Genomic DNA, 13,934 nt, shown 5'->3' with positions numbered 1-13,934 from the left:
TATTGGCAATTTCTCTCACGGAATAGCCTTCCTTTCTCAGAACAAGAATAGACTGACGAGTTTCAGAAAATGTCTTTGTTTCTGGCCATTTTGAGCCTGTAATCAAACCCACAAATGCTGATGCTCCAGATACTCAACTAGTCTAAAGAAGGCCAGTTTTATTGCTTCTTTAATGAGTACAACAGTTTTCAGCTGTGCTAACATAATTGCAAACAGGTTTTCTAATGATCAATTAGCCTTTAAAAATGATAAACCTAGATTAGCTAACACAACGTACCATTGGAACACAGGAGTGATGGTTGCTGATAATGGGCCTCTGTACACCTATGTAGATATTCCATTAAAACAATAGTTACAATAGTCATTTACAACATTAACAATGTCTACACTGTATTTCTGATCAATTTGATGCTATTTTAAATGGACAAAAAAACAAACATGCTTTTCTTTCAAAAACAAGGACATGTTATAAGTGACTCCAAACTTTTGAACGGTAGTGTAAATTTGCGGATGACCTATCCTCTCCAACGAGCAAAAGGATTTAAACCTCTTAATATATAGAGATATAAAAACCTCTTAAGGATCGGACCCTTTTTTTTTTCCCGCCTAAAATGACATTCCCAAATGTAACTTCCCTGTAGCTCAGGACCTGAAGCAAGGATATGCATATTCTTGGTACCATGTGAAAGGAAACACACTGAAGCTTGTGGGAATGTGAAATTAATGTAGGAGAATATTACACATTAGATCTGGTAGAAGACAATACAAAGAAAAAAAAACATACATGTTTTTTTTTATTTTTGTAATTTTTTGTACCATCATCTTTGAAATGTAAGAGAAAGGCCATTATCTGACTTAGGACACAAGGCTCAATTTAGGTTTTGGCCACTAGATGGCAGCAGTATGTTCAAAGTTTTAGACTGATCCAATGAACCATTGTATTTCTGTTCAACATGTTGTATCAAGTCTGCCTAATTGGTCAATCTATACATTTTCAAGTAGATAATTGTGATAATATTCTCAAACAATATCATGGTATGTTTTCACTGTAATAGCTACTGTAAATTGGAGAGTGCAGTTAGATTAACAAGATTTTAAGCTTTTTTGCCCATATCAGATATGTCTACGTCCTGGGAAATGTTCTTGTTACTTACAACGTCATGCTAATCACATTAGCGCACGTTAGCTCAACCCGAGGGTGGGACACCGATCTGTAGAGATCCTTAAGACGTTTTAAATAAGTCACAAAGATGTGTAAACATGCACAAGGATGACAACATAGAATTTATTCACAATTCAGACCTAATCTTTAACATCAACAATAGCAATAGGAACCCTACGACAGCAGGTGATGGACATTACAGTATATATTTATACTATTAAAAGAGATCAGAAACATGGAATGATTGTGATGTACCCACATGTTAAATGGAATATCCATCCTGTTGTGTCTGTGTGGATGGGTACTAGTTTTGACTGTACCTCATGGTATCCGCGGTTGAAGAAGTGATCCCTGAAGCACTGTGTGACAGTGGAACGGACCCGGAGGATCTTGGACACGTTCTCCCCACGGATCATCATGTGTCTGTTGTTGAGCTGAACGTCCACATCAGACTCCTCATTCAGCAGGTTGTCAGCTCCTCCAGCCGGCGCCAGACCCACCAGCTCCCAGAAGTCACAGGTCAGCTCATGACCTCCAGGAGCCTCGTGGAGGAGGAGAAGAGAAGACAGGCCAGTCATAATACCGTTATTATAAAAAATGTAATACTAATTGGGACCGACCCCCCCCCCCCCCCACCCCCCGGGACACAGCTTAAGCCTAGTCATGGACAACAACAAAAAAAAGGTTAGGCTTAATCTGGGTCTGGGAAACTTGACCATATATATATATATATATATGTGTATGCTAAACTTGAAACAATAATGGATATTAAATTTGAGGAATGTTTACCTGTTTTCCTTTAGGTACTTCTTGCACTGTCCCATACAGAGCCACTGTGCTTTCCGTGGACAGCACCAAGGCATTGTAGCACTGACACTATAACGGTGACAAAGGGCCAAAAGGAGATTACAAATGAAAAAAATGAACAAGTGGGGCCATAAAAAAATGTATATCATTAATTTTGTCGTCATTTTTTTTTAAGTTTTAAAAGAGTTTTGGTAACAAGTGTTTTAAAAGAGAGCCATTTTTTTAAAATACCAATTTATCGTTGAGAACACACTGCAAGAAACCAGTTCCATCTCTCAGCACGATGAACAGCAGGTTCTTTCCTAGCAAGAGAATAGCAAACACGCTATGAGCCTCTCTCATTCATTCATGCAAAGACCTCAAAAATATATTTACAAAAAAAAAATATATATATATATATATATATATATATATGGGAAATTGGAAGTGATGCAAACAATTAGATTGATGGAAGCTACAATCTATCTGCACTATTTAAGCTGATCTAACCCCTAATTTTTTAAAACAAAAATAAATATATAAAATATAAAAATGGCCTAAAATATAAAATGGCCTAAAATATAAAATGGCCTAAAATATAAAATGGTCTGTAGTGCATCATACAAAGGAAATAGGAACCCTAGATGATGTTGGTTAGAAGTCAGGGTCACCACCCACCAAAAAAAGGCTTCCGTGACCCAGGAAACAAAACTTCAAAGTTGAATCATCACATACAGAATGTTATGAATATGAACACCGTGTGGTTCAAAACCTGTTAAAAGTTGCACGTTAATTAAAATAGGATAAAACGACAGGTATGAGTTGAACAAAACAACTAACGAGACACACTTAACAGTAAGTAGGCTACCCAGATCACAGTCAACACACATTTTATAGTATGTATATAAGAAAAATACCAATAATATTTTTCCCAACCATATAAAAGTGATATTTTGAAACAGAGCCCAAGCCCATGCTTTTTTGATCCAGGTTCCTACCCTCACTCTGCTTCGTTTTAGAGTTGCCGCCACACGAGCAAAATAATAGACCTAGACTTGATTTAGGCTACATTACAGCATGTAGCATTTAGGCTACATTACAGCATGTGGCATTTAGGCTACATTACAGCATGTAGCATTTAGGCTACATTACAGCATGTAGCATTTAGGCTACATTACAGCATGTAGCATTTAGGCTACATTACAGCAATGTAGCATTTAGGCTACATTACAGCATGTGGCATTTAGGCTACATTACAGCATGTGGCATTTAGGCTACATTACAGCATGTGGCATTTAGGCTACATTACAGCATGTGGCATTTAGGCTACATTACAGCATGTGGCATTTAGGCTACATTACAGCATGTGGCATTTAGGCTACATTACAGCATGTGGCATTTAGGCTACATTGTAGCATGTGGCATTTAGGCTACATTACAGCATGTGGCATTTAGGCTACATTACAGCATGTGGCATTTAGGCTACATTACAGCATGTGGCATTTAGGCTACATTACAGCATGTAGCATTTAGGCTACATTGTAGCATGCTAAATGTTTCTGATCAGTGGTAGATGACCAAATGAATAGATGAGCTATACCACCTCCACTTAAATTTGCCCAGCCAGAGAATTAGCTAAATATAGCCTAAAAACAGAGACTCAGTGAAACAAAATATCACGTTGATTGATTATCAGACAAGTCACAGGCCGTTGATAGGTAGTAAACCTAGGCTACTAGCTGACTGCGACTGACGAGCTAAATAATCCACTCGTTAAGCTACATAACATGCTGACAAACTGTTCTGATCAGTGATAAGCAATGACCCACCTAGACAAGATGATCATGAGCAACTTAGCTAACATTTCCACAGGCTAATTGTAGCCTAACTAAATATCCAAACAGAGATTCTGTGAAAAGAAAAATCCCCCACGTTTGTCTCAAAACCGTGCGAAACGGTGCTGAAATAGCGACTCCACACAGCTAGGCTAATGCTTTGAATAGTTGATAACAATTGAAGGACTTTGGTAGTTTCAGTAAGAAACACATTTGATGCTTTCAATTGCATTAGCCTTCTTAATTCCAATATTTTCAGAATTCAGTGATATTTATTCCCACAGTATTATGTATGGATACATCCAGCTGTGGTTAGAAAAACAGTGCATGTGAGATGGACGAAGTGACATGCCAAAAAAAGTGCACAACTGCCAAAAAAAGTGCACAACTGCCAAAAAAGTGCACAACTGCCAAAAAAGTGCACAACTGCCAAAAAAAAGTGCACAACTGCCAAAAAGTGCACAACTGCCAAAAAAGTGCACAACTGCCAAAAAAAGTGCACAACTGCCAAAAAAGTGCACAACTGCCAAAAAAGTGCACAACTGCCAAAAAAAGTGCACAACTGCCAAAAAAGTGCACAACTGCCAAAAAAGTGCACAACTGCCAGGTAGATACTAGTAACGGCCGCCGTCTAGAATCACCAAGAGCGTAAGAGCGTAGTGTCAATAACGCCTCGGCATTACAGTTAATTTCATAATAAGCCGCAGGCAGAACTTTCCTGCAACCATGACCAGGTTGGCTCGTGGAAATAAAAGTTTAGGCTTCGATACCGGCAACACCTTTCAGATATAACAAAAAAAGGGTGGAAAAGGTTGTCCGGATGCTTGACGGGAAAACATCTTGGTTTGAAAAGTGGAAAAGTTACATCTGCACTGAAACATGCAAAAAAAATCCCTGCTAGTGATATATATATATATATTTATTTATTTTTTAAAATCAGCTTTAAAATGTTAATTTCTAGTGATTTTTAGTCTGGATCCCTTCTTGAAATGCAAGTTTTAACTGTGAACTAATTAAAACAACCAAGAATATGATCTACATAATCAGTCTCTGTGTGTAAAATAAAAAGTGGTTGATGTGAACCAAACTCGTAGAATTTCTTTTTAAAAATACACTAATATTGCAGTTAGCCACGACAGCCTTTATAACAGAACGCTTGTTACCGCGACAGCCTTTATAATAGAACGCTTGTTACCACGACAGCCTTTATAATAGAACGCTTGTTACCACGACAGCCTTTATAATAGAACACTTGATACCACGACAGCCTTTATAACAACAGAACACTTGTTACCACGACAGCCTTTATAATAGAACGCTGGTTACCACGACAGCCTTTATAATAGAACGCTTGTTACCACGACAGCCTTTATAATAGAACGCTTGTTACCACGACAGCCTTTATAACAACTGGCCGTGGGGAAGGGAGGAGGAGGATGTGGACCCCCAGCCCGCCACACTGGGTAGCACAGAGCAACACTTTAAGGGGCATTAAACTAATAATGGAGCTGACTAGGGAAAAGTTCCTGCTGTTCTTAGTGCCAGTCTGCACGTTCAAACTAAAATAATGTAACTAATAATGGCATCTTTATGCTTTCGTTAATAGCATATTGATAAAAAAATACTTTCAAAATGGCAATGTTGATTTACAGAAATATTTGAACAAAGTTGTCTAATGAAGGTAAACAAATTGTTGCTTACAGGAAAATACTCTTTCAAACACACATGGTCACGTTGTACAGCGCCATTATGGCTATTAGCAGGTGGCTGGACAATAGACTTGCCTAGAAGGAGGATAGGGGGAGAATTATATCCTCAAATGTATTTCTTAGTTAGGTTGGCTGTATCACAACCGGCCGTGATTGGTTGCAATTTCAGTTTAATCCGTAGGCGACGAGTCTCACTAGTGCTGTTAAACGTGGTGTAGGTCTTATTTATTTAAAGAGCGTATTGAAGTTAGAAGCAATAGGATTTGAAGCTACAGCCTACAACGTTTTGTTCTGCACTGATGAATCAATGAGATGTTTTTATTTTGACTGAATTTCAGTTTGGGTATTGGTTAGACTACAATTACACAATTAGGGTGTAGACATGTTATGCTCTTAGTGTAACCTTTATTTACCTAAGCAAGTCAGTTAAGAACAAATTCTTATTTACAAGGACAGTCTACTCCTTCCTCCCCGTCAGGGAATTGAACCCCGGTCTCCCGCGTGCCCCGAACAACACAGGGATTCTTTAGCTAAATAGCCAAGTACGGTAGCCTACTCCTGAATGTCATGTTGGTTGTACAGCGACATATTTTCCGTTGCATCCTAATGGGAACCCAAAGGGTTTTTCCTTTTTCCTTTGAATAGATACACCATAATATTAATCTAATTAATTAAGCAAAATTCCTTCAAATCAGTCCCATATACTATGTTCTTACAAAAAAAGGTTTTAAATTCTCTAGCACAGCCATGCAATGGTATCAAATGCCTCTCAAAGATGCCCTCTGGTGGTTAAACTAGCATTGATGGTACCAGTGGTTGGCACTTAAATAACGTGCCATAGAATTCTGCGGCACCATTCAAGCTGTGCCGCAGTACGCTGCAACTTTTAAAGGACGAACCACTGTAGCTAATTGGTTCCTCGAGATAACTTCACCTCATCTGATGTTGTAGCGTTAGCTAGCTAGCGGTCTGACTAACTTTGTTAGCCAGCTAATTTCCACACCATAAACTCAATTATTTCATCAGCTAAGTTAGATAATGTTGCTCAACATTTATCTGGCTAGCTAACGGATAACTAGATCCAGCTACTGTAGCAAGATAACAGTACTTAACATTGCTAACAATTCTTGTTCCACCACGCTTACTCCCTCAACTCAAACTTTATAAATGCCCGTTTTTCGGTTACAGCTCATGAAGTAGGCTTCATCACCAAATCAAAACTGCCTTTCCACTCTCCGCTGACTTCCAGAACGCGCGCTGATGCTGTAACTAGTGTAGTGGCAAATCGGTTCAAATATGACACAACCAAGAACTTTGTGAAAATCAATATAGACTTTTAATACAACAGTATCATAAGCCGGAGCGGTCCGCGGAACACACACACTTTTTCAGAGCCCTCGCTCTGAGTTATACACCTACCATATAAGTCCCTCCCATATGCAAATTAAGTTACATCCCAATCCGTGCTTCCTGCTTGTTCAGCCCAATAACGCCCCCATCTGCTTTCCATTAGATCCTAATGGTGACAAGACCCTTGCTTTGACCCTTCACTCAGCTTAATGCGTTCTCCTGTTTGTGTGTTATCTAGGGTCAGCAGACTATGTGTCTCTTCTGTTTTTAGCATGCTCAGCTATACTAAAAATACTATACATTCCCCTTTCCTGTGGCCTGTGTTCATACCCTGTAATTAACTCCATGTGTCCCTTTTGGTGTCTTTCATCTCCTTTAGCTTTAGGGTGCCTAGCTGTTCTGGTCGCCTTCTCTTCATATGGTTGTCTAAGATCAAACAGACTTGTCTCCTGTGATGTGATTGATGTCTGTAATCCATCAATTGGTCCTTTGGCTGAACCCCCCGTCCTTAGATAACCTCTGATCTTTGTATGTCCAGCTGCCCTAGGTATTGCCCTCTCCCATGGCCCCACTCTGGCTTCCTGTCCTATACAATAGACAATGTACCTTACCAGAATGGCAAATGCATCCCTCTTTTATATAGGACAGTATATTTATCCATATATGTACCTAATTTCTCCCACACTAGCAAGTTGGTTGTCTCTTCAGTCACGTGCTGCATTCTGTTAGGTGAATGACTGGCTGCAGACATAATTGCTTCAAACATGTATCACTGGTTCGCTTACAGTCATTAGTGACCCAAACGCGGATATTAGAACCCCCCAAAAAACGAATCAAGTACTTTAACTATTTTGGATTCAAAACGGCGAATTTCGCCAAAAGGTAACTGGTTTGCATCTCTGTGTTTAGCTAAAAAAATAAATATCAAAAATTTAACATTTTGTTGCCTGTTTTGCATGTTATTTCGACATTAATACGTGTCACATCAGTTTGCAAACAATGTAAAAAAAATATATATAAATTCAGTTAAAAAAAGCCGCATACAAACAAGGTTCCTTTCTTGAGCTTTAAAATGCAGGTGTTTCATCCTAACTCAGTGCTTTCCGTGGTGGTGGGGAAGCCAGGGAAAAATACAGAGCGTAGGAGGTTGTAATGTTCTCTAGTTGCGCCGTGATTGGCTCAGTGTTCTGTCACTCAAGGGGACACTACGTCACCGCAAAATCTAAGGGGAGAGCTAAAAAAAAAAAAATCACGCCCCTTGGGTGCTGCCATAGTTACATTAGAAGTGCCCATCCAAGAAGGCTCAAAGGTCATTGGACACAGATAATATTATGTAAATTCACGTTAGATCTACAGTAGCTTTGATTGGACTGATCGTGTCAACGTTAGAGCTGTTGCTGTGACCGTATTACCGCCACGAGTCAAATTCCACGTGACCTCGCGAGTGGCCCAGCGGTCTAAGGCACTGCATCGCAGTGCTAGAGGCATTACTAGCCCGATCCCGGGTTGTGTTGCAGCCGGCCGCAACCGGGAGACCCATGAGACAGCGAACAATTGGCCCAGGGTCTGGCCGGCCGGGATATTCTTGTCCCATTGCGCTCTAGCAACTCCTTGTGGCGGGCCGGGCGCATGCACGCTGACTTCAGACACCAGTTGTATGGTGTTTCCTCCGACACATTGGTGCGGTTGGCTTCCGGGTTAAGCAAGCAGTGTGTCAAGAAGCAGTGCGGCTTGGCAGGGTCGTGGAACCCATGGCTCTCGACCTTCGCCTCTCCCGAGTCCGTACAAGAGTTGGGACAAGACTAACTACCAATTGGATATCACTCAATAAAAAGGGGTTGGGAAAGAAAAAAAACTACTCACCACATTTTATGCACTGCAGTGCTAGCTGTAGCTTATGCTTTCAGTACTACATTCATTCTCTGATCCTTTGATTGGGTGGACAACATGTCAGTTAATGATGCAAGAGCTCCGATAGGTTGGAGGTGGTCCTCCGGAAGTTGTCATAGTTACTGCGTAAGTCTATGGAAGGAAGTGAGAACCATGAACCTCCTAGGTTTTGTATTTAAGTCAATGTACACAGAGGAAGCTAGCTGTCCTCCGGCTACACCATGGTGCTACCCTACAAAGTGCTGATGAGACTACTGTGAACTTAAATTGAAAAACAGTGTGTTTTAATCCATTATTTGGTGATGTGAAAATATTTAGTATAAAAAGGATCATTTTTAGTATAGTAATTTTTATATAAAAATGTTGTTTTTTTACAAAATGATAAGTCCTCCCCTTCCTCCTCTGAGGAGCCTCCACTGAAATGCAGCTGCCAGAATGTGTTATATTGAGACTGAGAAACTGAGAAAACCACTGTATAAAACTCTTAAAGAATATTTAAAAAAATGTTAATTAATTAATTAAAATTTTAAAATAAAACTGTTAAAACTCATCAGTGAAGGTAACTTGTGTTGCTTGAGACGAACACCGAACTCACAACTGGTTCTGACCAGTGTGCAACAAAAGTAAGCAAGGTTGCTATGGAGAATACCCAAGATGCGCTGTGATTTCGATGCTAAAATATCATAACTTAGATTAAAGATTTTCTTTTTTTAATTAAGTGCTACTTTTACAAGTTTTGAATCACACAGTATTTATGTTCATAACATTATGTACACAGTGTTGCATTTTTTGGTGGGTAGCTAGCTGTACCCAGAGACTTCCAGTCTTTGCGCTAAGCTAGCGCTAAAACTACCGCTATCTTCCTTCATAGTGGACTTTGTCTTTCTACAATCCTCACCTTGTTTTCTCATTCGGTGCACCCAACCAAACACCTTCACCCTCTCCCCCCGGAGAGGCTCCAGCTGATAGATTTTAACCTTTTGGGAAAGTGTTGATTCAATTTCAATATTTAAACATAACGGAAGACAAAAATTATACTCTTTATTTCCAAAGATGAGGAGTTTCTGACAGGATGCTGACTAAAGAGAATATAGTGGATCTGACCGTTTTGGGCTCTGGAAGGCTAGAGTCATTCTCAATGGTGACTTTCTTAGCTCCGTCCAGGTTCTTCTCTCGTCTCTCAGAATCCTCTGCCTTCAAATCAAAGTTGAAAAAACGATTTACATAAATTGCCGCTTACATACACTACTGCTACCTGTGAGTATACAGTTTATGGCTGAAGACAATAGTGTGTATAATTATAATTGTGCATCCTATTCCCTACATGGTGCACCCTATTCCCTACCTAGTGCACTACTTTTGACCAGAGGCAGTGCATTATATGGGGGATAGGGTGCCACACTTCCCTTTTTCCACCTCCCCAACGTACCTCCTTTTTGTCTTTGGAGTCGCTCTTCATCTGCTCTCTAGCAAATAACTTTTTCACATTTTTCCTCTGTGTCTTGGAGATCACTGCCCAACGCTGGATGAATAGGAGAAACAAAATCAGTGAGTGAGTGAGTGTGAGAGTGAGAGAGAGAGAAACCAAAGGAAAACATCTTCACATTTTGCTGGGTTTGTGTTTTGATGATTATTATTTTGGGGGGGAGGGTTGCTTGTTGTAACTATGTACCTCTCCTTCCTTCTGAGAGTCCACATAGATGGTTGGGAATGGTTCTTTTCCAGCAAATGTCAATGCCTGTGAAATCACATAGCTGTTGTTACAGCACGTAGACATATCAATTCTGTTGAATGGTGTAAATAATTCAAAACAAAAGAGACAACGCTGATTCCTCTTACCCTCAACGCGGTCTTGAAAGGCTTCTGTTCTGTTCCATCACCATCCTGATCATTCCCCTCTTTGTCAGACACATACAGTTCACCTGGAAAAAAAGTGAAAGCCTATTTCACCCACTCAAAGGTTGGAGCTACAGTGGTGCATTGGCAAAGTATTCAGACCCCTGGACCTTTTCCACATTTTGTTACGTTACAGCCCTATTCTAAAATAGATTCAATTGTATTCCCTCCTCAATCAACACACAATACCCCAGAATGACATCACAATACCCCAGAATGATATCACAATACCCCAGAATGACATCACAATACCCCAGAATGACATCACAATACCCCAGAATGACATCACAATACCCCAGAATGACATCACAATACCCCAGAATGATATCACAATACCCCAGAATGACATCACAATACCCCAGAATGATATCACAATACCCCAGAATGACATCACAATACCCCATATTGACAAGGAAAAAACAGTTGTTTTTTTTAGAAAATGTTTGCACATTTATTAAAATATATTAAAAAAAACTGAAATATCAGATTTACATAAGTATTCAGACCCTTTACTCAGTACTTTATTGAAGCACCTTTGGCAGCGATTACATACAGCCTCCAGTCTTCTTGGGTATGACGCTACAAGCTTGGCACACCTGTATTTGGGGAGTTTCTCCCATTCTTCCCTGCAGATCCTCTCAAGCTCTGTTGGATGGGGAGCGTCGCTGCACAGCTATATTCTGGTCTCTCCAGAGATGTACATAAACTTCTAAAACCCTGTTTTCGCTTTGTTATTATGCGGTATTGTGTATATATTGATAAGGGGGGGGGGGGGGGGTCTATTTAATCAACTTTAGAATAAGGCTGTAACGTAACAACATGTGGGAAAAGTCTAGGCGTCTGAATAGTTTCCGAATGCACTGTATTTACATATTGTGGAGTTGAGAACCTCAGCTAGGTACAGACAGGTATGACAGAAGTGAAAAGGGCACTCAAACAAACGCGTAGGATGTTTAACTAGCTTGTTTTAGCTAGCTAGACAGTCAAAACACGGTTGTGCTACCGGTGGGTTCCCGGTGGCGCAGGCACCTAAGGCTCTGCATCTCAGTGCTAGAGGCGTCACTACAGACCCTGATTCGATTCCCGGGCTGTATCACAACCGGCCATGATTGGGAGTCGCATAGGGCGGCGCACACTTGGCCCAGCGTCGTCCGGGATATGGGAGGGTTTGTCCGGGGGTTAGGCCGTCATTGGAAAATAATAATTGGTTCTTAACCGACTTAACCTAGTTAAATAAAGGCTAAATAAAATAATTTTAAAAAGTATGCAAGCTAACTAGCCACACCGGTCTGATGAAACACTTGACACATGATTTCAGCATTGTATAGCTTGTAGCTAGCTACATAACGTTACCCAATGAGTTTACCTGCAGTTTTCGTTACCTTCTCCGCCATATCCATGTAGAAATTGTATAAAATCTGTATATTTTTATGAATTACTAGCTAGGTAATAATAATACTGAAATAAACCGGCCTTCGCTTCTCCCGTTGGTTTGTGAGCGCTCGTATGATTATCTGCGCATACAACTTCCGAAAAGGTCGGGAACGTTGATTGGTTACAGTGTGCAGTAAATTGAACGCGGATTGGTTCACAGTTCCTGACAGTCATTGTAGTCACGCCCTGGCATGATGAAAGGACCATATCTGGTGTGTTGGACCATAGAGATGTCGGGACAGATGTATATGGAGCTGAGAGATGATGAGGCTATATATGATTCATGCATATTTAATTCAATCCATTACATCATGCACATATTGTTGCAAAATCCATTTGAACCCATTAATGTCCATACATTAAATTAAAAATGTTCTTTGGTACACTTCCCGTACGAAAAAAAAAAGATTGCAGTTTCAAAACTGCTGTCGACTGTTGTATTTTAGAAGCAGTAATTGCTGAAATGCAGTTATACAACACTCAGCCTGCAATATGTTTTTGAGAGGGTTTTTCTCGGAGCTACTGATGGGTAAATCTGAATAAATGTTTTGTATGTTTGCAATTCAGAGGGAGAATGGGCAAGTCAAAATATTTTGTGTCTTTGAACGGGGTATGGTAGTAAGTACCAGGCACATCGGTTTGTGTCAAAAGTTTCCCGTGTGTATCAAGGATGGTCCACCACCCAAAGGACATCCAGCCAATTTGACACAACTGTGGGAAGCATTGGAGTCAACATGGGCCAGAATCCCTGTGGACTGCTTCTGACACATTGTAGAGTTCATAACCCAATGAATTGAGGCTGTTCTGAGGGCAAAATGTTCTGTTCTGAAGGCAAAAGGGGGTGTAACTCAATATTAGGAAGGTGTTCCTAATGTTTTGTACACTCTGTATGTACAGTGCATTCAGAAAGAATTCAGACCCCTTGACTTTTTCCACATTTTGTTACGTTACAGCCTTATTATAAAATTTATTAAAACAATTCCCACCCACTCATAAGATTTACACACTATACCCCAAAATGACAAAGCAGAAACAGGTTTAGATATTTTAGAAAATGTGTACCAAAAAAAATGGAAATACCACATTTACATAAGTATTCAGACCTTTTACTCAGTACTTTGTTGAAGCACCTTTGGCAGCGATTACAGCCTCGAGTCTTCTTGGGTATGACGCTGCAAGCTTGGCACACCTGTATTTGGGGAGTTTCATCAATGCTGCAGACATTTTTTGGTACCCTCTCCCAGGTCTGTACCTCGGCACAATCCTGTCTCCGAGCTCTGCGACAATTCTTTCGACCTCATAGCTTGGTTTTTGCTCTGACATGCACTGTCAATTGTGAGACCGTATATACAGTGCCTTGCACAAGTATTCATCCCCCTTGGCATTTTTCCTATTTTGTTGCATTACAACCAATAATTTGTATATATTTTTGCATTTGGATTTCATGTAATGAACAAAATAGTCCAAATTGTTGAAGTGAAATGAAAAAAGGTTGTTTAAAAAAATAATAATAATAAACGATGAGTGCATATAAATTATAAATGAAAAAAATAACTTGTTTAAAAATGTAAAAATTAATTAATTAAAAAACAGAAAAATGGTGTGTACAGATGTATTCACCCCCTTCGCTATGAAGCCCCTAAATAAGATCTGGAGCAACCAATTACCTTCAGAAGTCACATAATTAGTTAAATAAAGTCCACCTGTGTGCAATCTAAGTGTCACAATCTGTCACATGATCTCAGTATATATATATACACACCTGTTCTGAAAGGCCCAAGAGTCTGCCAAGCAAGCGGCACCATGAAGACCAAAGAGCTCTCCAAACAGTTCAGAGACAAAGTTGTGGAGAAGAACAGATCAGGGTTGGGT

At 39.9% G+C, this 13,934-nt stretch overlaps 1 protein-coding gene across 2 annotated transcripts in view; it reads right to left on the bottom strand.

Annotated features, from left to right (window-relative positions):
- nars1 (asparaginyl-tRNA synthetase 1) overlaps positions 1-12,310 on the bottom strand; it is a 22,973-nt gene extending 10,663 nt beyond the window's left edge. The window contains exons 1-9 of one of the 2 annotated variants that reach the window (XR_016484790.1): positions 11,995-12,310; positions 10,572-10,654; positions 10,405-10,470; positions 10,162-10,254; positions 9,837-9,926; positions 9,631-9,709; positions 2,201-2,271; positions 1,952-2,038; positions 1,155-1,704 (exon numbers count right to left, since the gene is read on the bottom strand). Coding sequence is in view for 1 of the 2 variants with exons in the window: in XM_036936720.2 (XP_036792615.1) it covers positions 1,483-1,704; positions 1,952-2,038; positions 2,201-2,271; positions 9,631-9,709; positions 9,837-9,926; positions 10,162-10,254; positions 10,405-10,470; positions 10,572-10,654; positions 11,995-12,028 (825 nt within the window). In the remaining variant the exon portion in view is untranslated. The remainder of the gene's footprint in view (positions 1-1,154; positions 1,705-1,951; positions 2,039-2,200; positions 2,272-9,630; positions 9,710-9,836; positions 9,927-10,161; positions 10,255-10,404; positions 10,471-10,571; positions 10,655-11,994) is intronic. The other variant, XM_036936720.2, reaches the window with a different exon arrangement.
- Positions 12,311-13,934: the final 1,624 nt, after the last annotated feature.

Source organism: Oncorhynchus mykiss, chromosome 12, assembly GCF_057628025.1.
Source record: "Oncorhynchus mykiss isolate SJ-2025 chromosome 12, ASM5762802v1, whole genome shotgun sequence".
Taxonomy (NCBI): Eukaryota; Metazoa; Chordata; class Actinopteri; order Salmoniformes; family Salmonidae; genus Oncorhynchus; species Oncorhynchus mykiss.
Note: the sequence above shows the minus strand (reverse complement) of the source record. Positions and strands in the feature narration are given on the sequence as shown.